The 24,408-nt window shown below is 39.3% G+C and overlaps 1 protein-coding gene across 1 annotated transcript in view; it reads right to left on the bottom strand.

The window, feature by feature from the left end:
• Nucleotides 1-24,408, bottom strand: part of PLD5 (phospholipase D family member 5) — a 174,670-nt gene that overhangs the window by 9,838 nt on the left and 140,424 nt on the right. The window contains exons 6-7 of the mRNA XM_071548002.1: nt 5,444-5,641; nt 1,685-1,824 (exon numbers count right to left, since the gene is read on the bottom strand). Of these exons, the coding sequence (XP_071404103.1) occupies nt 1,685-1,824; nt 5,444-5,641 (338 nt within the window). The remainder of the gene's footprint in view (nt 1-1,684; nt 1,825-5,443; nt 5,642-24,408) is intronic.

The following is a 24,408-nucleotide window of genomic DNA, read 5'->3' on the forward strand; positions in this document are numbered from 1 at the left end:
GAGCCACGACTAGAGGGCGCTGCTGACCAGCCCAGACACAGGGACAGGAGGCGCTGAATCCTCGGATCTCTCCCTGACTTCCCATCCTTTCCCCGCCTATGAACTGGGACCGGACAGACGGGACTGGAATGCCTTCTGTAATTTCTTCCTTGGGAAATGAGAGCTGCTATGCAGGGTGCCTGTGTCTTTCACCAGCAGAAGAGAAGGGCCGCTTGAGGATGCTACCTTTTTTTCTGATGAGGATTGCAGAAATTCTGCCATGAATGGGATGGTGGCTGTTGTGATACTATTCTCACAATGATAGTTTTGTGTTCCCAGCCTTTGATGGGATCAGATCAGGATGGGGAGAATTAGGCAAAGAAAATGCATGGGTTTTTTTTATTCCAGCAGCATCAAATCACTGGGGCTAATGAATCTGAGCTCTACAATGCTATAAAATAAATTACAAGTGAGAACTAGGAGCTGACAAGGTAGAGAAGCTGTGGCAGTGCCTCAAACACAAAGCCATGCTGGAGATAAAACATTGAAGAACTCACACAGGTGGCTTCCCTGGATCTCCCTAATCCTGTAGATTTCTGAATTCTGCCAGCATGAGAATAAAGTAAGGAGGAGTATATATATATATATATATATAACATCAACTGCAACACTGTAATGCTTCTACATATTAAGATCCTTTCCAACATAAAGGAGAAGCAGGAGGGATACATATTGTGAAACTGAGGTTCCTACAGCACTGCCCATGATTCTTTCACTGTGATGGAGACTGTACATAACAGGTTTCTTGGAAAAACTCTCTCATAAGCTTGAAGCAGCTTATGCTTGATATCAGTCAAATAATAGTTATTTTTTGAAAAATTTGAACAAAATATCTCTAAATATGCAAAACTTGAAAAAAGTGCATAGTCACATGTCTTAACCGTGTTCAAATAAAGTGCATAGGTGGAAAGGCAAGCTTTGCTAGATTCTCAGTTCATCCTGAGTGTTTTCAGGAGTTGGAGGGACCAGTGGATAATTGCCTTCTGAACTACATGGTTTTGTTGCACTGTGGCTCCAGTTTTGGGCCATTAGTGCTTTTTAATGGTTCACACAAACAGGCTGTTTAAAAATTATGTGGGTTTATGTGGTTTTAGCAACTCTCAGTTAAAAAAAAGTTATATAATTCAAATGTAATCTGTGCTGAATTTGGAATTTTCATGTATATGTGTATGTCAATAAAATAGTGCAGCTCCCATACTGCATAGCAAGAACTCACAGCATATTATTTCTCTCTTAACATATACACACAGACACACACACTCTCATGTTGAACATCTGTATCATAAAATGCCAGTAGCTATGGTCTCAAGAAATGGAATATAATAGTGTGAGAAATAGGATTCATGTATAATCAGACTGTTACATTCCTGGGTCCCAGTCACTTGCAGGTGGTCAGACTAGACAATTTTTGATCTCCTTCAACAGGCAGATCTAAAGCTCAGGACCCTGAACTGGAAATGTCTTCTTAGGTCCCAATTCTGCTCCCATTTAAGTCAATGGCAGAACTCTCACTGATTTCAATAAGAGCAGAATTGGGCCCCAAGAAATTGGTGCACAGTAGTAACTAAGCTCCTGTGGGTTCATTTTCTCCAGCAGACCTTATTGGCATTATGATAACCAGCTAGTCCTGGACATAGACACTCACCGTTTAGCATTGGTGTCAATGACGATTGGCAAGTAGTCCATGACAGCTATGTATACAAACTGTTTGGCATCATCGATAACACTGTATATAGCTTCAATATCCAGGACTCTGTCCTTTGGGCAGAAGAGTTTAGGTGAATTCTGTGAAACGAAAAGTTCAATTATGGCATTTAAAATAATTGATTTGTTTTCTTTTTCCCATAGCCTTCTTCAGATGGCAAGCATTATCCTTTATTTTAGTAGAGATTATTATCTGATACCTTCAACTGTCCTTCTAGAATACTCAAAGCTACAAAGGGAGGTGTTTGCTTACTTGCCTCTCAAAAGCCTCACCGTTTAGAATTAACTTTGGATAAAATGCAGAAGACACAAACTTCAAAACATCATCAAAGAAGCTCTAGTTGAGGTACATATTTGTGAGAGACTGGAATGTTAATGGTTAATGACTCAAACAATCATTCATTTACAAAAGCAGTAGAGTGCATTCCTGACTATGTCCAAAGTAACTTGCCCAGGTGCAGAGGGAGTGCACACCCATCATCAGAGGCTACAACCTCGGTTTTGAGCCAGATAAGGGAAGAGGCTGATAGCAGATCCTTCGAGCTGGGATACTGCTTTTCATCATGCCAAAACCCCTACACAAGTGGCTCAACTGTGAAAACCCCGCTCAGGAAAGACCCCTAGGGACATTCTCATGTAAGCCTGAAGGTATTTATCTCTTCTGGTGAGCCATAATTGACTAAACTATGCTGATATGAGAGGCAAGAGAGTACTGAAATATGTTAGAAGGTGTCATAAACCATCAAAGACTCCAGAAGTGTCCCATGATCCACAGTATTACATCATCCAGTGCAACACTCCCCACCCCAGAGGAGGTACCTGGGCTTTCCAAACGAGCCTTTGCAGTTTGTATTTCTTGGGCTTTCCCCTACAGATCAAGACTGTGACCATCACTTCAACCAACAGACATCGAAATTGCAACAATCAAGTCTCCCTCACTGGACCCATGGGTGGTGACTATATACCTTTCTACTCTTATCCTTTCTTTCTCTTTCTTTTCCCTTACACATTTTTGTAAATGTTATTTTTATGCTTTTGAATTTTTGCACCAAAATAGGTACATTTTAAAACTTGTCAAGGACCTTATTCTACCTTAATGTTCTAAAGTTTGCAAGAAAAAGTTTGTAATTAACCTTCTGAGAATTTTTGTTGTTTGTCCCACACACTGCCCATAGTAAACCAAACAACCGTCCCCTAAACCCACCAAGCAGACTGGGGCATAACAACATTTCAGAGAATGAAGAGCCTCAGGACTGGTTACTATTAGTTGGAGTGTTCATATGTTCTTGCCACAGGAGCCTGATGCTTCACTTGTGAGCAAGAATTAAGTCTATTATGTCAGCTCTATTTAAAGTTCCACTGACAGTAACTATTTGCTCAGACACTGTTGCAGCTTTGCAACTTATCTTTAAAACCTAACTTCAGGTATAAACAACCCAGTACTGAGCCAGTAAGTGGTAAGCCCAGATTTCTGCTTTTCTGCCTTGTATCTAGGGCTGTCAAAGGTGTCAGGCAGCAAGGTGAAGCCTGCAGAAATTGCCCTTCTGTGGCAGACAGGCCCAGGACTTTCTACTCTTCTGCACAAGCAGGTAGGGAAAAGTGGAGCTACTTGTCAAGTTGCTTGCAGGCAACAACGCTGTTCCTGGGACAAAATTGTTGAAGGCACTTTATCCAGCTGGAGCACGTACCACTTGTCCTTTTCTTAACAGCTGGCCCAGTCAGATCACTGTCTTCCTACTGTTGTATCACCTTCTCACTTTTGGTATGTGCTTGGGTCACAGATGACACCCAGACTTGCATGTTTCCTTTAGGGACAGATCCTGTGGTTTTTATTAGTCTTACTTTATTTCAATATACTGCCTGTCACTGGTTTCTTTATAAGTGACTGGTGTTCTTAAGGATTTGCAACAACTAAATACAAAAAATACTTGAAAATTTCTTGTAGCAAGATTTCAAGACCAATATTCTAGATCCATTCCTGAACACTAAAAGAAACAACCAAAACCTCTTACACTTTATCAGCCAGTCTGGAATATGATTTTGTTGCTAAGCAACCCTAAGCGATGATTCCCAAGTATAACAAAAAAATTCAATGACTACATGTCATGCTTGTTTTATACAGCACAAACATTGAAAGTGAAATACGTTTTCAAAGAATGAATTTCGACTCAAGAAAAAAGTGCGAAGTGATTTAAATATAGTTAAATGTATAAATATAGTATCCTGTTTTCAGGAAGGAAGGAAAAGCCCAAGTGGCTGTTGCAACAAAGTCTGGTAGCTCTTGGAGTTGGACTTAAATGAGCTGAGCTTCTGAGTACCAGTGACTCCTTTCTTTTGTTCTCTGAAGTGAAATTTCAAGAGAAGAGGCTTCTATTGCCCACAGGAATAAAAAGGAAAGGAAAAGGAAAATACAAATCAGGGAGGAAGCGAACACTCTGCAAGCTACAGAAAAGCAGCTTTTGTAGAGACTCTCTCCACCTGTCTTTGTCTAGGATCCCAGATCTCTTAAACTTGGCCTTAACCAGCTTTCCATTCTGTATGCCCCTCCAGGACTGACTTTCAGCAGGATTTCTCCATTTCTTACAGATTGCTAGGAAAGGAGCAGGATTTCATTTCACAGTGCATTTGCTAACTGTCCAAAAGTCAGAATCTCATTTAAGCTAGTCCTTAAGATTCTCCAGAATCAATGGAAGTGTCCATCTTTTCAAATAGCTATTAATTCTGGCTGTCTTAGGCACTTCCAGATTCCCACTCCAAAATACTTCTCTGTCTCACCATTGATCACAGGAGTATGAAAAATCCTGGACAGAGGAACATTGCCTGGCTCCCAGCAGCTGAAGATAAACTCTGCCCTGTATAACCACTCATCTGTAACAACACTTGTGCTAGTGGCTGTACAACTTAGTAGTGTGCTACATGCATTGTGTTCTTTTAGATATAACTGGCTAAAAAGCAATGAGGGTTTTGCCCCTTGCTTGATAGAGAATGGAAAGTAACTCTTAGCAACTTCATTACATTCCAGATTTTGAAGGATTTGTTTGTACTCATGTAATTACCTCCAGAATGAAAGATACTCCACATCTCTCATCATCTCTATCTCAGCATGTACTTTGTTCCAGTTTTGCTACATCGCTGCTGAGATGGAGGACTGCTCAATTTCTTTCCATTAAAAATACATGCACAGACAGTGCTTCCAAGGGGATCACTGCTTGAATTTTAGAAGTTTTAAAATGTCATTTAAAAATAAAGCTGAAATAGTGATGTTGTACTGAAGTACAAATGCTTTCAATGGAAAAGGGTGAATCCTTATAAATTACATTGATAAAAATGCAAGCTCTGATATCAAGCTTATACGGTATATTTTTTTATGTCCAATTAATGGTTCATTTACTCCCAAGTCATTCACGTTCTATTCTCTGGTGTAAATAAAAGAATCTAATTTGAAGGGCCTCCCTATGACTTTTTGAACACAAGTAGAAAAGTGGTGAACATTTCAGAGAAAGGAAAAAAGAATAATGCTCAAATGAAATCCTGCAGTGTCTTCAGTCCTGGCAAACTGCCTGTATGAAAAATGTAACAGAAATCAGAACGAAAAAAAGTAAGACTGTGATTTGTCAAATTTCCAGGTCTTGCAAAAATCTGTTGAGTTAAACAAGTTTCTTCCCTTCCCTCCCTCTCTGCAACTCATTTCAGAACTTACCGACACAAAAGCTTCTGATTTTGTCTCATTCAGCTGCAGTGTCAGTTTATTTTGAGTATCGTACACTCCATATAGTCTCTTAGACCAACTTGGAGGTATTTTATTCTTGTATCTTAATGAGCTATACAAGGCAAATATCCTTTGTAAATCCAGGACCAAGCAGCTGCAGTTGTATACAATGACGCCAAGTTCCTTCATCTGTGAAATTAAAAGTTATATCATTAGTGATGTTTCAGTTGATGGATCTGTGGAAGCAAGAATGTAAGAGTGCCTGAGGGGTTCTCTTCCAGAAGTGTGCCTTGAGCTAATCAGCAGTACTGTCAACTACAAGAACATTCCTAACAATACTCCTCTACAGGCAAACACATAATATGTACCTTCAAAGCCAAGTGGAGGCAAAAGCTGTAACAAGATTTGCACATTCAGTGTATGACTGAGCTGCATGTCCTAATAGAATATAACACACCTTGTGGATGGACATAATTTTGGATTGATGCCCATCTGTCATAGGTACCATTTTTTTTATAGGGGTTGCCCAACATTTTACTTTGGGCTAGAGAAGTTTTTATTTACTCTTTTTATAATTTATTTAGAGGAAAGGCAACCTTTCTTCTGGATTATGTAGAAGTACATACTATCAGTGATAGCTTCTTACTTCAGGAACAATTTGTTTTCTGTGAGTTCTGCAAATGGTAAAAGAAATGGACTGAAGTTATTTCTCTGCTGGAGAAGGAATGATGCTCCAACTTCAAATAAAAGGATGAAATGACACGTGTTTAATACTATCAGTAGCTAAATTTACTTTGCTATTTAATCCAGTGTGACTCAATATATAGTACACGCAATTAGGACACAGAGAGGTTGGGTTCTTACTTCTCCCCCATAGCTATGATATAGTACCTCGGCTAGGGTACCCCAAATTTCTAGATGTCAGATTCTTCACATGTTAAAAGGGAGATAATGATACTCATCTCCCTGAGAAGTATTCTGTAAGTATCAACATTCTCACAAACAAATTATGAGGAAAAATAGTCCAAGTAACTATAAACATCAGAGTACAATTAAATTCTTTAGCATTCTACAGACACAGTCTCACTTCGTTTAAGTAAAGGCATGTCTCCTGGTCATCATAAATCTTGTTTTGGAAGAGATTTCATTAATTGTATATCCCTAGTACTTAGGTTGTTGACAGAATTCCATTTATAAACGTACTGCCTGGCTTCTGTAATCGAAGTGTAACCACATGCACACTCTCCATTTTTTTGCTTTAGAACAGCTCAGGAAAGCACTGCTGTGGGCCCAGATGCTATTGACGTCTCATTATCTGCATTTCACACTAGTTCAGCCATCTCCTAAAATAAAGCTAGAAGAAAATCTGCGTGTGTCTGTTGGAAAACAACATGTAGGATAAATAGTTAAAGGATCCATGCTGGTTTTCTGCAAGCAAACTCCCTTGGTAGCATGCCTGCGAAGTCTGCCTGGTGTGATGAAGAAAATAAAGGGAGTACAAACTCTCCAGCATGCTTACCCTTTGACACCAAAATATTCCCTCTGGTTTTACTCCCTTAGATGAGATCTCCACAGTCACATAGACTATTTCTGGTAGAAGCGTATCTTTCCATGAAGCCTGTAGAACTCTGAACCCCGCACTGACGTTATCTCAGAGTTTGTTCCTGTGCAATTCTCCCTGACTGCAGATGAGAACCACTCTGCAGGAGTGGGCAGAGGGAAAGCAAAGGATAGAACTGAACCTTGACTCTTTCTGTGGTGGGTGAGAGGAAACAAATACCAATACTCCAGTGAGAAAGAAACTCATGGATGAAACATTCTTCAGGTCCCCGACCTGGAAATACCACATAAATAAGAATACACAACGCTGAGCTATTTCATTCCCAAGTATTTGCTGAATAGTTGCAACTGGGGGAACATTACCTTACATTTTAACTGCCTAAATCAGACTACTACTACAAGCTTCTTTAATTCAGAAGAGAAAATTGAATTCCTCTGTTACCCTGCACAACATAAAATTTGTGGATAGTTGGAAAAGACAGACTACTTGCTGCACTGCAGCCTTTCATTTATGGATAAGCCAGTAAATTAATTTTGATGATAAATGTAAATACAACCAACATCCTAGTCAAAGAGTTTATTTGGAATAACATCTTTGGTTTTCCCCTGGGTGCTGGTATCTTTGAGGATGCTCCTGTATTCAGTTCTAGGCTGTCCCTGTACTCTGTGGACTGTTTGTCTCCAAACATTTTTAACTATACATTATCACTGTTTTCCCTGTGTGCTGCCAATATGGCTCTTTTAATTGCCAGGCATGCCATTGCAAAGGACTTACTAATAGTATTCTGTTACATCTATCTGCATAATGTGATTTAATGGGTTTTTCATGGCTATTAGTTGATTCTGACATAATTATGTGGTTACAGTTTTCCTTTCATTTATCAGTCCCATTATTACTATTCTACTTTATCCCTTCTATTAAAAGTAAAGGCAAAATAGTGTCCTCACAGCACACCAGAAGCTGCCAGGATTGCATCTGCGTGAGCAGCTCTCCTCAGAACAGGAGTGCTTGCAGTGTGTCCTCTCCCTGTGAATTAAGGGATTGCCCTTCTGCCTAACTGCTTCCTTATGTACAGAGACAGGGAGGAAGCCAGGGGCACTAATGGGTTTTGTTAAAAGCAATTTTACAGATCACCACCTAGTCTGACTGCAAAACAAAGCATTAGCCATGCCTTTTGCCAGCCTCTCCCCATGAACTGCAGCACGCAGGGAGGAGCCTGTTTTGCACAGCAACTTGACCCTCCTGTGGGAGCGGGAACTGAGGTGGTGCCCTGGCTGAGGCTCTGCTGGTCACGCACTCACAGTGGCTACACTCGAACCACAGGCTGGAATGAAGCCCTTCCAAGAGATGTATTTACAGTGCAGAAATGAACCCTGCCTGCCCAATGTGTTCCATCTTGCAGTTGGCTCCTCTGGCAGCAAACACTGATCAAAGTTTTTCCTGCTTCTGAAAGCCATGATAAGAACTCTCCCCCCATGGGGATTCCCGAGTACACAATAGAGACAGTGGTCCTCCTTTCCCTTGCTGGGAAAACACAGTTATCCTCTTTACCTAGCTGCCTGTTTTCATTAAGATTTTATGAACTTAAGTTCAAATTTGACTGAACCTGAAAAGCAGATTCAAAGCTATAGGAAAAGGGCAGGTAGTGATTCCAATGCTTGTTGTGGAGACAGAATTTTCTCAAGAAACCAGGTTAGATGTCAGCCTTTGTGACCATTTAGGTATGATACATCACCTTGAAATGCAAACAATACGTGTGTGCAGTAACCCCCCCACCTGTCTCCTTTCTTATACAACAGCCCAAATAGGTTTGAAGACAAAAAAATCCCTCTGTTTCAGAAATCTCCCACACTGAGACTATTTCTACTCCCATATTCCCAGATGAGGAGACACTGCTCTTCTTCCTATTAATCACAAAGCCTTATCATCCTGGAAGCATAGGGGGCAGCAAGGACATAGTAGTGACAGATTTAGTATGAAGTGGTATGACATCTAGATAAGGGAAAAGACTTTCTCTTCAGTTTGAGGGCTGCTGTCATTACTGACTTTTTTTTCAGTAGTCTCAGATGAGAAGGACTAAAAAACATCTATATGGAAAGAATCAAAATCTGAGTGTTCCTCCTCAGCTTTTCGTGACGGAAATCTGCTGCTAAGCATCATCTGAGGTATCTGTTAAGATAAAATCCTTCAGGGCGGGAGCTCTTAAGGCAAAGGAAGTATTTCCTCATCCTGAGCTTTAAGAGCAATTAATACAGTAATGAAAACATCATTGGAAAAGCAAAGTGAAGAAGATCTCAAGAAATCATAATCCTAATAAAATTAAGGAAGATAAATATGAAGTGAAAACAAGGACTCACAAATTTGATTACCTCAAAAAGGAACAGAAATATTTGGATGTTAAAGTTGCTTGTGAGTGACATTTCTAGGGCATGTGCTAGGGACTGGGGACAGGAATTTGAACAGAAAATGTTGTGTTCTCTCATGAGCAGGTTTCTTCCCCTCTTTGTTAAGAACCTCCATGCATGCTTTTCTCAAAGAACAAAAAACATGGGAGCTGGTTAACCTTGTTCTTCCCTGTGCTGTTTACATTTCTGCAGACCAACTATTAAAGACTACCAAATTATTGTTTGTATTTCTTACCAGTAAGGGCTTTCTTAAAGCACCAAAAAAGTGAATAACTACATTGGACTCAAGAAATGTAGCTTCAACCCACTGCAAAGAAATCAGTTAAGCTACAAAAAGTAATAAATATGGCCTAGCTAGAAAAATAGTAGTTTTTGTGACAGGAGGAGGAATTCCTTACTAGTCTGGACAAAAAGCAGGATTTCATAGACAGGAATTTTTGCTTATTCTTTTCTTCTGTACGTTTGTATGCAAAATTAAGAAAAAACATGGGGAAAGAATCTGAACAACCCAGGCCGTGCACAGACCACACTGCAAGATTCCTAAGCTGAAAAACAGTGTTAGCAAAACTTTTCAAGTACGTTTGGATCAGGGGTCAGACAGGATGTACAATGTGTCCTTACCCTGCACTGTGCAGACTAGACAGTGCATTTTATACTTACCTTGAGATACACTCCAAGAGACAACCCCACTGCGTAGGCAAGGTACTATTTGACCTACATAAGTGTGGCACAATCTGGTTCACAGCTTGCAATATCTGAACTGTGGCAAATGTAGCAGGAAGCTTTAGGAAACCTCTTGTTACAAGAAACAGTTTTTAGTAGTTGTTCACACTCACATCTGGTCCTGAAAAAAACAGGCAGCTCTCCTCAGGCATTAAGTGCCATGTTCCCAAAAGCTCTGGCCACTGGCAGGTGCCAGGAGTCCACTGCCTGTGCCACAGAAACTCTGCATTAACTATAGGTAGCCTCTTGCACACTAAATTGACTAAACTGAGTTTTGGTATACTGGAATGTGTGTGCATCTGTACTTTGCTTGTATTTGAAAATGTATTTAATTGTTTTTTTCAAGTCTGATTTTTAATGACCAGTTTCTAAATGAATGACTGAGCAAAGCCAGAATCACAAAAGGGTACACTGATGGAGTAACAATAAGCATACTATACTGATAAATCATTTACTAAGGCCTAAAAGGACCTAAGATGCCAATAGCTTCTAAACAAAAATAATATACAAAGTATTCATTACCACCTTAAAGCAATTCACATATATTTACAGTGATACACTCATCTTTACTTAAAATATGCTGTAATTATTGGGTTAGCCTGTACTCCAAACAAATGTTCTTTTTCATTACTGTCTTACCTGATCCCTGCTGTAGACCTTCCTTATGTTTTCATCTGCTGTCATTTAACACTAAGTGAATATTTTCCAATCAGAAATAGCAACATCTTAAGGCTGCCTCCGTGCAGCAATTCTTTACTGCTCACCAAAACCTGCTGGGCAGATGTTCGTGCCCATCCCATGCCAGGCACAGGTAACAGCCGAGGGGTGGCCTGTGGCAGCAGTTCAGGAGGAGAAGGGCCTTCTGATGGGTGACCATCAGCAGTGGAGGGAGAGAGACAAAGAGATTTAAGCAAGGTAGAAGTGTTTCTGTGTGCAGCATTGCTCGTTGTGACTGTGGCAGCACACTTGGCTGTAACAGGATGACAGAGGTGGTGATCGTCACAAATGCATCCAGTGCAATGACCCCATTCACACACCCGTCATTTTGATGTAAACTAAAAATGCACCCTGATGCTGAAGAGGCTGAGAAGGCTGTGGCACTGCCTGGCTCCTCTCTCACAAAACCTGTGCAGGTACTACAGTCCACCACAATAGCAAAAGCATGTACCTCAGCTAACACTTCACTAGAAACTACAACCTGCCCTTGCATTCTGAGCCAAAATCCTCCCTCAGAACACTGCAGAGACCACATTTTGTTATGCTGAAACAAAAAGTAATTCAGTGAAATTCAAATCCAGCACAGTCCTGCTTCTGCACTGACTTCTACTTTTTCCTTCCATGTTGCTAGGAACATGGGAGCTACACTGATATTGGGAAATACTGAATAGAAACGATTAATACAAGTGGGAAAGCACTGTTTTCTCAGGAAGTCAGCAAAACCCTGTCTAGTTTAAACTATTGGAGAGTCAATAAATCTGAATTAACAACCATTTTTGGCTGTCAGAAATCATACAGGGCATAATAAATGTTCTTACTTGAATTCCCTGTTATTTTGACAACCACAAAAGATTACTTAGAGAATTCAAACATTAAATTTTGAGATTATCTGTCTCATTGTTTAATCGTGTAACTATTCCTATTTTCTAGAGACATTTTTACTGAATAAATGGCATTTTGAAAATCCTATATTCAACTCCTAACCATTCTCCAATTAATCATTTAGTGAGTCTTGCACTTGAGTCTCTGTTGTGCCTGGCCCATGTTCCACAGTTCTGTGCTTTTCATGTTTCTGTCATCTAAGGCCAGAGGTTAATTTTCTATCATCCTGGTCTTAAGAGATTTGAAAATAATCACCAGGCAGAGTTTCTAATAGACCTGAAAAAAGTCCCTTCCACTTGAGGAAAAAAAAGCAGTCTGAACCTGAGCTGGGAACTCAATTTCATCACTGAAAATGGAAAACTGTCACTCAAGCCACAATGCTGGAAATAAATCTGAGCATGTGACCAAGAAGGCGTGATGTATTTGATACAGAGTGCACCCAGCGCTGGCACTGAATGTCCCATAAAGCCATGACATGTTTTCCGGAAAGGAAGGGACATAAGTGAACTGACTGTACCCCACTGAAGCTGATAAAGCTCATTTGAATTGACAGCCACTAGCAGTCCACTGGTCTTTAATTCACACCTTTAGAAGGTACATTTGATAGATTTTGGTCTGCAGTTCTTGCAGACTAAAAACCGCAGGAAGTTAAAACTTTGTATTTTTACTAATATTGCCTAATAGTAAAAAGCTGCCACAATAAGGCAGAGATCTTTTAGGAAGTGCAAATTTTTGTGTTCCTGTGCTTTTTCTGCTGCTCCACAGGTCAAACCCACACAACTGCACAGTGATGCTCTACTAATTTCCAATTCATTTCAGTCCCAGCATTATTTTTCTTAGTACCCTGATCTTAAGAAAACCATGCTGAGAAAAAACATTAGGTTCAGCATTTCCTTTCTGCTGAAAGACATGGCTGCTGAGATAAAAAGCAAGCTAGACATCCAGGCAGAAGGGCAGCTTGTTTTAAAATGCTGTGGTTTAAAAAGAGTTTTGTGAGGAAGAGGAGCAATGCATCTTCAAAGCAGAAAAACAGAAATCATCCTGTTGGATTAGAAAAAAGCCCCATAATGATTTCTCTTTTTCAGTCTTCTGGTCTATGGATAGAAAAAACTCAGCAAAAATCAATCTGTTTGTACAAACAATTCAAATATAATTTGTTTAAACCATGAACCACTCTGGGATGATGTTCACACAGAACTGACCACAGCATTGTGACTGCAAGTTTGCTCTTTCTTAACTGCTGTTGATGAAGCTCGCTAACAAATCAAGCCTGACACATTGCTAATTGTCAGAGCAAGCCAGAAGGCAGAGCTGAATCAGTTAAAAAATCCTCGCTATGTAATCTATCAGCATAATTAATATCACTTGGCATAATCATGGCCTAATTTATCATTTTCAAATGACTTTTCAGTTTATAGTTTCATTACCCCCTCAAAGCAAGCACAAGTGTCTCTTTAGGGGAAATGCACACTTGCAACTGCAAGAAAACATTTTTTCAGAATCGTATTTGATTTATTTCTTGTTTTACATCAGGAAATCTAATTAATGTGAATTCTAATTTGATTCTGTTCCTCTTTTGAAACACAGTTTTTGTCCCTTATATCAAAGGAAAGTGCAGGCTGGGAAAAAAAGGACCATGTTGTGCTGGCCTCCATCTCACTGCTGGCAAGCTGCATCACATTTCAGTCCTGGTGTCATTCATATGACATTAAAAAATTCACTACCTCAGTGGAAGTATAAAACATCTAAAAGGTGAAGTGAAAGATGCTGGGATGGCCTGGACTCTCCTTGACCACACACATGCGCATTCCTCCCACTGCCTCTTTCCATCTTCCCGCATCGGAACCTGCCCTGCCAGCCCTTATCTTGCATTCTCTTCACGCAGCTGGAAATCACAGCACGAGCTCTTAGCATTTGTTCTCATCCTATGTAATGCTGCAAAGGGCAGCCTCCATATGTCTCCTGCTGTACAACAGAGAGAGGAGAGTGCAAAGGTCTGACCTCAGAGTAAGGACAATATTTACAACTAAACATTTCTCTCAAAGCACACAGTTTCTTTGGGGCTTTCAGATTCGTGGCCTTCAGGGAAATGCAACAGCACGTAGTTGACTAATTGGATGCATTATTTATAACTCTGCTGACACATACAGTGGGTTTTCCTTTTGCAAACTGAATAGAGATTGGTGGCAGGCGTGCTGGGGACACCAGCTGGGACAATGACATTGCATATGAATTATTGCTGTAACTGTTGAGGTTTGCCAGATTACCTGATCAGAATTAGAACCCTTTTTTTCTGAGGGCCAAAGGTGCTAATTAATTTTTGACTGAACCTTCATTAAATTCAGTGTACAGGACCTTGAGGTAAGCTAGAAATCCAAACAGTTTAGATAGGTAAGACAATTTAGCAAAACAGTACACAGGCAGCCCCAGGACAATCTGTTTTCAGAAATCCATGGTTACTCTTTGCCCTTTTCTTCTGAGCAGCTATCTTAGATATTTGTGGGGTTTCTGGCTGCTTCAAAATGGAAACAATGTCTCCTATAAGGATATAGTCTTGTTATATCCTCCTAGGAAAAAAACTTGTAATTAAATTATTTCATCATATTTGCGCCTCCTAACGCTAACAGTAAAATTTGGAACACAGAATCACAGAATGGGTAAGGCTGGAAGGGACCACTGGAGGTCAGATAGTTCAGCTTTCCTGCTCAAGCAGGGTCATCTTAAGCACATTGCACAGAATTGTGTCCAGACAGTTCTGGAACATTCAGGGAGGGAGACTCCACAACCTCTCTGGGCAATCTGTTCCAGAGCACAGACACCCACACAGCAAGTTCTTCCTCATGTTCAGGTGGAATTTCCTGTGCACCAGTTTCTGCCCATTGGCTCTTGTCCAATTGCTTGGCATCACCAGGAAGTGCCTGGTTCCATTCTCTTGACATGCTCCTTTCAGATACTTATAGACAGTGTTGAGATCCCCTCTCAATCATCTCTTCTCCAGACTAAACAGGTCCAGTTTCCTCAGCTTTTTCTTGTGAGGTGCTCCAGTATTAAATTTGAAAGCAATGCCTAATAAATCTACCCGATTAGAAAAACTGGCCTCTCCAATACTGTGATTCTCATGACTTCTGCAGTTTTCTGAAGATACACTTAACAATTCTGTGAAGAACTGCCTGCCCAATACACCTCCCTCAAGGAAGGATTAATAGTTTGCCACTGAGCAATTTCAGGGAAACATCAATGATTTCTCTGTTTGGATGACTACTGTTTACTTACAGAAGTTAAGAAAGGTGACTGTGTGATGACTTCCAAACCAGACCTTGATGCTTATGACAATATCAAAATCTGAAAAGGTTAGTGATGACATTAATGCTGCACATTCATATGGAAGGAATGCTTTGTCAGAAACTGTTTTGTTCTGCTTGATGACTTATGGGTATAGAAAGATGAGATTTTATTCTGAACTGCAGAACCATTTTTCTTTTATAGAATGACTGAAATGATTGTCCTTCCTTACCCTGACTCATGGAGATTTATGGCATGGTATTTCAGCCTGATTTATTGAGTGTTTTTTTCATATGACAATACTAAATGCAGTTTTCCATGAAAGGATTCAAGTGTTAAAGCAGGAGGTGACTGAGCTCCATCCGGGAACCTTTGGGAGTTGAGGCAGTTCTGAACGGAGACATTTTTCTAGAGGGAACTGTCATCTGTGCGGTTTCACAGTGTGTCCACATGGGTGGAACCACATATTGGGAATACACTTCATGATTATTTTAATGTTGTTATTTTAATTGTTTAGTTGAACAAAATTAATCTGATGGGGTATGATAATCACTAAATCCCTCCAAGAGGAATCTGCCTCCATTCATTAACATCACTGACCAAGATTTGTTGCCAGGAAGTTCTTGTGGAAGATGTCAGAATAGACTGTGGTGGATTAGCACCCTTCAGAGATTCAGCTGGGTTTTAATGAACAAGTTCACTTCCAGCATAACATAAATCACATTTTGGGTAAAGTGGTGGATTTATTATTTTCTTATATTCATATAGGTTTACTGGTTATTTCAGACTCTACCACCAGCTGTTGAATCAAATGCTGGAACCCTGAATGAGACCATATGGCCTGTATTGTTATCTGGGAAAAACAAAATGATTAACAATTGGACTCAAAGATCTTAAGGGTCTTTTCCAATCTAAATGATTCAATGGTTCTAAAAGGCCACAGTAGCCTTAAGACCCTTAAGGAAGGGCATGCCTACCCCTTATACTCCTGAACTCCAGCATTAGGCTCTGGTACAGAAGTGCAGCACAAACACTATCCAGTGCAATCTGGCTTGGTCTTGAGAACATCAGTGGGCAAGACAGAGAGATGCAAAGAGGTCAAGTTATGCTGTCCCCACTTTGTGCAGGCTGTCTGCAAATCAGCTCTGGTTTAGAAGTCAATAAAACATTCTAGTGCAGCATCTGCATTGATTCACATCGTTGTTTCAGCATATCTTAGTATTTCAGGGTTTCTTAAGAAACTCAGGGCAAATGAAAATACATGATATACAAGTGCAATTGGTTGGAGGATCTATAAATTCAGTTTGAGCCCTTCTGTTTTCCTTATTGCTGCAGTCAGGCTTTATACTTTATAGAGGTGTGCCTGGAGACCATTCTCATCACTGTGACCAATACCTGTTTTTATTATTTTTTCTTAAAGTTGAGAAAATTGCTGGATAAGCTTTTATGATGTAGTCTCTGGGAGATCCTCTCAAACAGTTTGTGCAAATTTCAACAGCTTACCGTTAGTCTACTTAGTCTTCTCCCTAGACCACGGACTCAGGTGAGCACACATCACCAGTGCTGTCTGTTCACCACACTGCCTGCCTGCTGCTTCAAGATAGCAGAAAGTGTCTTTAAAGCTGTCTTGTTTGCACACACTTGTATGGATGATTTTCTATCCTGTGTGCAGTGTTGTACAGTGTGTGAAGTTCCTGCATGCCTCCAGTTCCCCAAACACTTCCAGAACCCATCCAAAACTCTGGAATCTGATAATCCTAATATACTATTTATCAAGTATCTGAGACCAGTCATAAACCAGAATCTCTGGTAATGCTCCCTTTGCAACATTTATGAATCTTAATTAAGATGCAGTGATGGTATGGCAAGTATTAAAAAGCAAGCAAATGATTATGAGGTCTCAGTTTTTATTGGAGAAAGAACTCTTTGCCTCTGGATTTTGGAGATCCAACTACCTCAATACCCCATGCTGCTTTGGAAAGAAGTGAGTTTATCTATTCAAACTGGATATTCCATCATTTTGCTCCGCAGTCTTATTATTGATTTACAATTTATTATGCATTACTCCAATGGCAGGTAAACCATTTCTACAGAACTTCCACAGCAACTAAAAAAAAAAAAGAGAGAAGAAAACAGAATCATAGAATGCTTTGGGTTGGAAGCAACCATAAAGATCATCTACTTCCAAACTCCTTGCCATTCACTAGGTCAGATTGCTCAGGGCCCCATTCATTCTGGCCTTGAACACTTTCAGGATGGGGCATCCACAACTTCTCTGGGCAACCTGTTACCCTCAGAGTAAATAATTTCATCCTAATATCCATTCTAAAACTATCGTCTTTCAGCAGTGTATTCAGGTATCCAAATACCAGAATACGCCATGCTTCTTTGGCAGGAAGTGAGTTTATCTGTTCAGACTGAATATTCCAGCATTTTGCTCTGCAGGTTCATTACGAATTGATTTACAATTTATTATTGATTACTACAGTGGGAGGTAAACCTGTTCTACAGAACTTTCATAGCAACTGAAAAAAAGATGAGAGAAGATTGTAGTCTCAGAAGTCAGAAACAGAGTGAGGAGCATACTCCTGCAGTCAACAGAAATCAAAAATATGCAGCAAGCTGTTGCTATATTTTGCCCTCTCTTACACTAAATACAAACACATAATGCAGATAATGCATGTGAGAATGGAGTACAACAGTGGGAGATGTATGACAAACAGGAATAGCTTCCTAGCACCTTGGAGCTGGGAATCAGCTCTGCATCAAGACAAACTAGCCAAGCTGAGGAGGACAAGAAGACTTTTGGCTCCAAGTCCAAGGTGAATATATAGCCCCATGCTGGTTTCAGTTGCTAAATCACAAAACCAGAAGACCACAGGAGTAAGGAGGAGTCAAGGGCACTACAGGCAGTAACAAAGCACACACAAGACCCAAGTGGAGCAGGCACATTACCCATGTTCCTGTCCAGCTTTAGCCAGCTCTCTGTCAACAGTGCACAGCAATGACAAGGGAGAGATGAACAGTCCATTTGCTTCACTGATATTTATTTGTAAATACTGGATGCACAGATAATAACTTTCAAGCAGAGTAAGCCTAATGGGCGACACTGACTGTCCTGATTTACTGCAAGTAACAGAGAAAAAGCGGCCTGTCTCAGTTAAAGAATCATGGAAAACATCATACTTCCAAAAATGCAAACTTTACACTGTAATAAATGCATGCTGTGAGTTCTGCACATTTCCAAAGGCAACACCTCCCCCCACATTCTGCCCCCCTCTTGCCCCAAAAAAAGAGGAAAGAAAATAGAAAAGCAGCAATTTTGGAGATATGTATCAGCCACTAAACTGCTCTAGATTTGGTCAAAGATAGAAACCCTAGCCAAAAGCTCTTAGTGAAAATAATAAATGTATTTTCAGCCTGTCCTTTAAAGGACAAGTTGTAATAGCATCACAGCAGAGTTCTGAAACTACAACCAGCTTTCTGTGCAGCACAATATAGAAAAAAGTAATAAATTTGCTAAGTAATAAATTACTAAAAAAGGAATTAATTGTCAATACAGTTCTTTAAGGTCTTCATATACCTGTTTTCTTCACATACTGACTTCATCCATCTATGCTTGAAGATCTGGGTTGCACTTTTATGTTACCTTTATAGTATTGGGTAGTTCAGGATATAATCCCATAGAAATAAATCACATGAAGTTTGGGGTTTTTTTAAGGATTGGATCACATGGATAATAGCACATCAAAGCTTTTTAGAAGCGTGTATTCTTTATTCTTTTATATGAGAGCTTTCTTAACACAGGAATATGAATTTAGATGGAATATAGCGGTGCTATGTGGCCTGTACTTTCAGTCTAGTGTTTACCCATCTGAGGTTGTTTGAACCTTCATGGACAATGAAGTTGGAAGAGCCCTGTGTCATGTTACAGGACTGTGCTTCATCTACTAATAGATCTGAACACCACTGGGAGAGTAAGACAATTAAGCCAATTATTAGAAGAAGATGGCAAAGACTGACAAAGCACACATTAGGGACAAATCAAACTAGAACAACATTATATCAAGTGGAAACTCTCAATCTAAGTTTTGCTTGACTAAAAAGATGTAATTCTACTGTCAGACAAAGCGTCTTATCTCAAAAGGACCAGATGCGTCATTACATAACTTCAAGAGACTCATTTAGATAGAAGTTGAAAAAAATTACTGACTGATTATAGTGTGCTTTTGCCATGCAGTTCTGTAAAGAGGGGATGCAGCTCTCATCAACAGAAACTGCAAATGTGCAGATTCTGTCTCAATGATCAGTTTTGAGACTTTGTTATAGCAAGATTTTGGGGAAACTGGAAACAAATAGGATAATCATGATGTAGTTTGAAACATACAGAAATCCAGTATTTATCACATGTTGGTTTTATGGGAGGACAATTTGGCTCACATAAATAAATAGAAAATACAGTTTTCAAGGATATATATATAATTTGAGGAAATCATCATTCCCCTTTCCCTGAGAGAGATACATAAAAAAGAAACTTATCTGCATTTACTTCTGGCAGCATTCCAGAGATTCTTGAATTTTGGGAAAGCTTTTATTAGGATCCATAGCCACAGAAATTAAAACCAAGAGAAGAAGGGATAATTCTGGGATGAGTTTTGTCATTTGTAAGCGTGGCCTTTGAGCTATGCCTCCTAAATATAATTGGTATGAGACTTTTGAGTAAAGAACCATGTGGATTGCTTCCTATTGATTTTACCCACCACAAGCAGTCAAAAGTTTGCTCCTCCAATATTCCCACAATCCTAAGTTGCCCCAAATCTGCCCTTTCAGATGCAGCTCTTAACATGTGAGAAACCATCATCTACCAACTTCTGTCATCTAAGAGTAGGAAGAGAAGGGGTTTAGGTTTTATCAGTCTTTTTGTCAAAAAAGGCAAGAGGAGGGGAAGGTGATACAGATGACGTACAGGTGAATTCAGACATTTGCTTTTGTCTCCTTTTTTCTCTGTTTCAAGCAGGAGAGCCTGAACAACTACACTGAAACCCTCATTATTTCTCAAACCAATTCTGTCCTGTCTGGTGTTAACAGGCAAGACATGCAGCAACATTTTAAGCACTCTTGGAGACATCCAGCTGCAAGCCTTCCTATAGCTAAACTCAAAAAACTAATTCATACTCAACAAATAAAATATTAGCTCATCAGTTTTTACTTAAAATGGAGATACACATTGATCAACTGATGTTTTGCATTTTTTCCTTTTCTTTGTTTTTCTTTATTTTTCTAATGACTAGAGGGTTATTAACCTCAGAAAATTCTGAATCCAATATACTTTCACTGTAAATATACCCTAGATTATTCATATTTATCATTAAAAGCATAACTTTGTTTATCTATTGTATCTACAGATGCTTAATACATCTTTTATTGAATAAGTCTCATAGCTCTCCATCTCAGCTAATTTGATGGTTGATTCAACTGAATTATTAACAGAATAAATTAATTGGGCAACTTATTCCTTATTCTTCAAATGTCATTGATAATTCATAATTGGTACAACTTTCTGTAGAAGTCAATCCTAAAGAGACAAGTACATTTTACATAATAATAACCATAATGAACAGTCCATAGAGTTTCTCATTCACACACTGTCACGTGTCTCAACTTCTAAGGTATTTCGGCCCTTTTGGGTATTTATTTAACATCTTAGGTCCATCAAATAAAAACCTCTCTCCTCAGATAAAACAGGTCTCTGCCTCCAACCTGATAAAAAGTGTTGGGACACTTTATCTAATTTTCTAATTACCTTAAATTATGTAGATAGAATCAGCAGTTTCTAACTTGTAACAACAAGAGTGTCAGAGGACGGAGAGGAACTGCCTGAAAAGGAAATACTGCTGTTTAATAGTCCTGTCAGGTACCCAACTGTCACACGGGACACTTTCTAAAGTGCTCCAAGGCACTGCTGAGCATCAGCAGGAACAAATCATTGATCCTTTGAAACAGAGATGATTAGATAAACTTCCACTAATTCATTTCATGAAATAAGGTCAAAAAATTCTGCTCATAAAACCAAGCCTAATTTACCAAGAATTAATATGACTTCGTAAATAAATACATAGGTGAAAACATCAGGTATTACTTTCCAGTCTTCCTAGAGACAGATCTTCAAGATGAAGAGAAATCAAATGCCTTTCTGAACCCTTAGTTTGTATTGGTGAAACAAATCACACAAAGACTCCAAGAGAGACATAAAATTAATGGGAAAATGAGAACAAGTTCAAATGGTTATTATTTTTTTGTCCTTAAAAATGTAAGTTTTCCGGCCTGGTTGGCATTCTGTCCTTTAAAAATAATAACTTTTACAACCTGGTTGGCTTTTTGTCAATTAAAAAATGACATCTTGCAGCCATTCAGCTTAAACTGATCTGAATTTAAAACAATTGGAAGAATGAACAATCCAGAAAATATATGGACTTCATTGGCATAAGATGCCTCTGCTAGCAGTTTTTACACAGCTAAAAGAAAAAAATAATGGGTCTGCTCAGGAACTTTTCTTTTCTATCAGATGACCCAAAATTTAAGCGAAAACTACTGAGATAATGCTTTTAAGATGTCCTAGGCAAGACAGAGTAAATGAGTACCTGCAGTGAATCTGAATATTGGGGTTTGTTTAAGACCCAACAAGACAGGAACTTTTGCAAATACTTGACTATATTTCACACTTCCCATCCATACCTCCCATTCCTGCAGGGAGGTGGCTGCTGCCCCAGATGCTGTGCAGAAAGTGGGGTCTGTCCCTCCTGCATGGCTGCTCACTGGTACCTGTCTCAGGAAACAGCAGCCAGTGCTTTTGGTGAATCCCATGGCTTCCATCTTCCCCATAGCTCTCTAACCTCCAGGATATCTCCCATTTCAAGGGTTTTTCCCACAGCCAAGAACTTCATCTTCTGTTCAGGTGCCCTTCTTTGCTTCAAGACCTCTTCTTTCTTGTACCCCAAGACTCATCCCCCAGTCTAAGAAGTTTCCATGCATGAGCACAAGGCCTGAGCAGCTTCCTAACTCAGTCTCTGGTTCTGTCTCATGTCTCTTCAGTAACTGGAGGACTCCAGACATTCTACTTCCATTCAGTCCAGGTATTTACAGTCAGACTCCACAATTCCAAGGAGCAATCAGCAAGCTTCTACTTGAGACCTTAAACATTCAAATCTGGTCACTAACCTCCACACATGCAACCTGTTAGTGTTTCATAATTCCTTTTGCCTCTATGACATGCTAATATTAGCCTGATTTAACCTCCAGTGAAGACAATCAGATTAATTTTACTTGTGTCAGTAACTTTTAGTAATAGAATTTTCCAAGAGCTGACTATATTTTGCACATAAACTCATTTTTCTGAAGTGGTTCAACTAATCCATTACAGTTGTTTGCCCACTGGATTCGATTATTCATATGTGAATAAAAGTTTTCCAAAAATGTTGTTAGCATAAAGAGCTCCAGAAGTGTTTCTTGAGCTGTTTAAAATTGGGTATGTGCTACAAACCTCACTTTGCTTAACAGAATTAAGCAGCAAAATGCATTTTCAAGCTTTGCTGGAGGTAGTCATGGAACAAAAGAAATATATGACACTTTTTGATAGCACTTGCTCTGCATTAATATTATGGGTTATAACAATTGTTATATAACCTGGTGAAGGAACTAGTAACTGGAATGCAGCACAATGGCCATCTCAATTATTACTTCAAGCCATAGGCAAAAATTAAGGAGTATACATATCCAATTTTAGACATTTTTGAGTGACCTCACTTTTTGGCAAAACATTTTAACATAGATGCACACATTTTGCAGAAAAAAATAAGACTTCAATATCATTATCTTAAATATATACTTCAGAAGGTTGCACAGCTATGGCCCAGAGATGTTCCCTGGCTTCTTCAATGGTCATAAGAATAAATTCCTAGTAAGTGAGAGTCCTGGAACTCTGAGAAAATACTTTATCAATTGCATCCATTACCAAATGCATGTCAGTGAAATGCAAGTACAGTTGATCACATACTTCTCCTACATAAAATAAAAAGTTCAAAATGTAATTTCAAATGTTATTTTAGTAATTTTCCTCTCCTAGTACCCCCTGTAAATCACATTTTGAATTCAGAATGGCATCACAAAGAACAAGAGCTCATCTCTCCAGATGTCCTTCGTCAAGCTAGTAAACGTGTAATACCTAGTGTTTATACAAATTTTGTAAGTTTATAAAAAATTGCCAGCAAGACACTAGATTAGATTAAATCTTACACAATTTACTATATTTAAAAAAATGTTAAAAACTCTGATTGCTCATAATCCTCAATCTTCAACAGAATATGTAATTGGGCAATATTTGGATATATTGATAACCACGAAAACAGATGCATCCCTGATACAAAATCTAGACTTATTTGAAGAAAAGATCAAAATATTTCTCTATGAACGAAAAAACATCCAGTTTTTGTAAAATCCTGTTTTCAGGGATTCTAAACAGTACTTTGTATTTGCCTGTGGGGCTTGATTTCAGATTTAAGCAGATAACTGGCACAGACAATTTCAGCCAGAATTATCAGAGTCTTGACAAACTTGCAATCTAACTGAAACACAGTTTTACTTGAAAAGTAATGATGTGTTCTCAGCCTTGCCCATAATTTAAAAGCTGAGACTCTGGGAAGTATTAAAACTTTGACAACGGAAGCACAAGGATATATGCAACTTCAAAGATCATTCCTAAGAAATATATGCACCAAGTGAAAAAAATCTCCTGATGCAAAAAAATCTACTTTTAAAGAAAATACTTGTATTGCTTCTTGTCAGTGCTGGCAAGTAAAGAAAATGGCAACTAAACTCAGTAACTTCATACGAGATTGATTTCTAGTGTCCAGCTTATAAACACAGAGAAGAAATATCCACAAATATTGCAAAACCAAAGCATGTAAGTCCTGATGTTGTTTTCCAAGGGGCTGTTAAAAGTTAAATTACTGTTTGAGCTTTAGATCTCCAGCCTCCTAGGAGACAAATGACGCTAACAGACTTAGTTATTGTCTTTTTAGCCCCAGGCAAAGGGACAAAATAGTGATAAACCCAAGTCATATCTCCTGCTGTAACTATGTGTAAATAGTCTCTAGCGTGCTCATATGTCAAATGCTCTGTACTGCCCTGGCACAGAAGCATTTCTGCACCTTTAGCCCCTTAGCAAGCAAGAGGTAGGTCTACTCTGGGACTACAGCCTGGGGGAGGTACCACAGAGACCTGCTGCCTCTCCAGGGCAGCTGACACAGCAGTGAAGCAGGTAAGTGCTGCTGTATGAATTATGCTTGCCTCAATGTATGCGCAGCTTCAGCGCAGAGGAGGCAATACAT

Source organism: Pithys albifrons, chromosome 2, assembly GCF_047495875.1.
Source record: "Pithys albifrons albifrons isolate INPA30051 chromosome 2, PitAlb_v1, whole genome shotgun sequence".
In the NCBI taxonomy this organism is placed as follows: domain Eukaryota; kingdom Metazoa; phylum Chordata; class Aves; order Passeriformes; family Thamnophilidae; genus Pithys; species Pithys albifrons.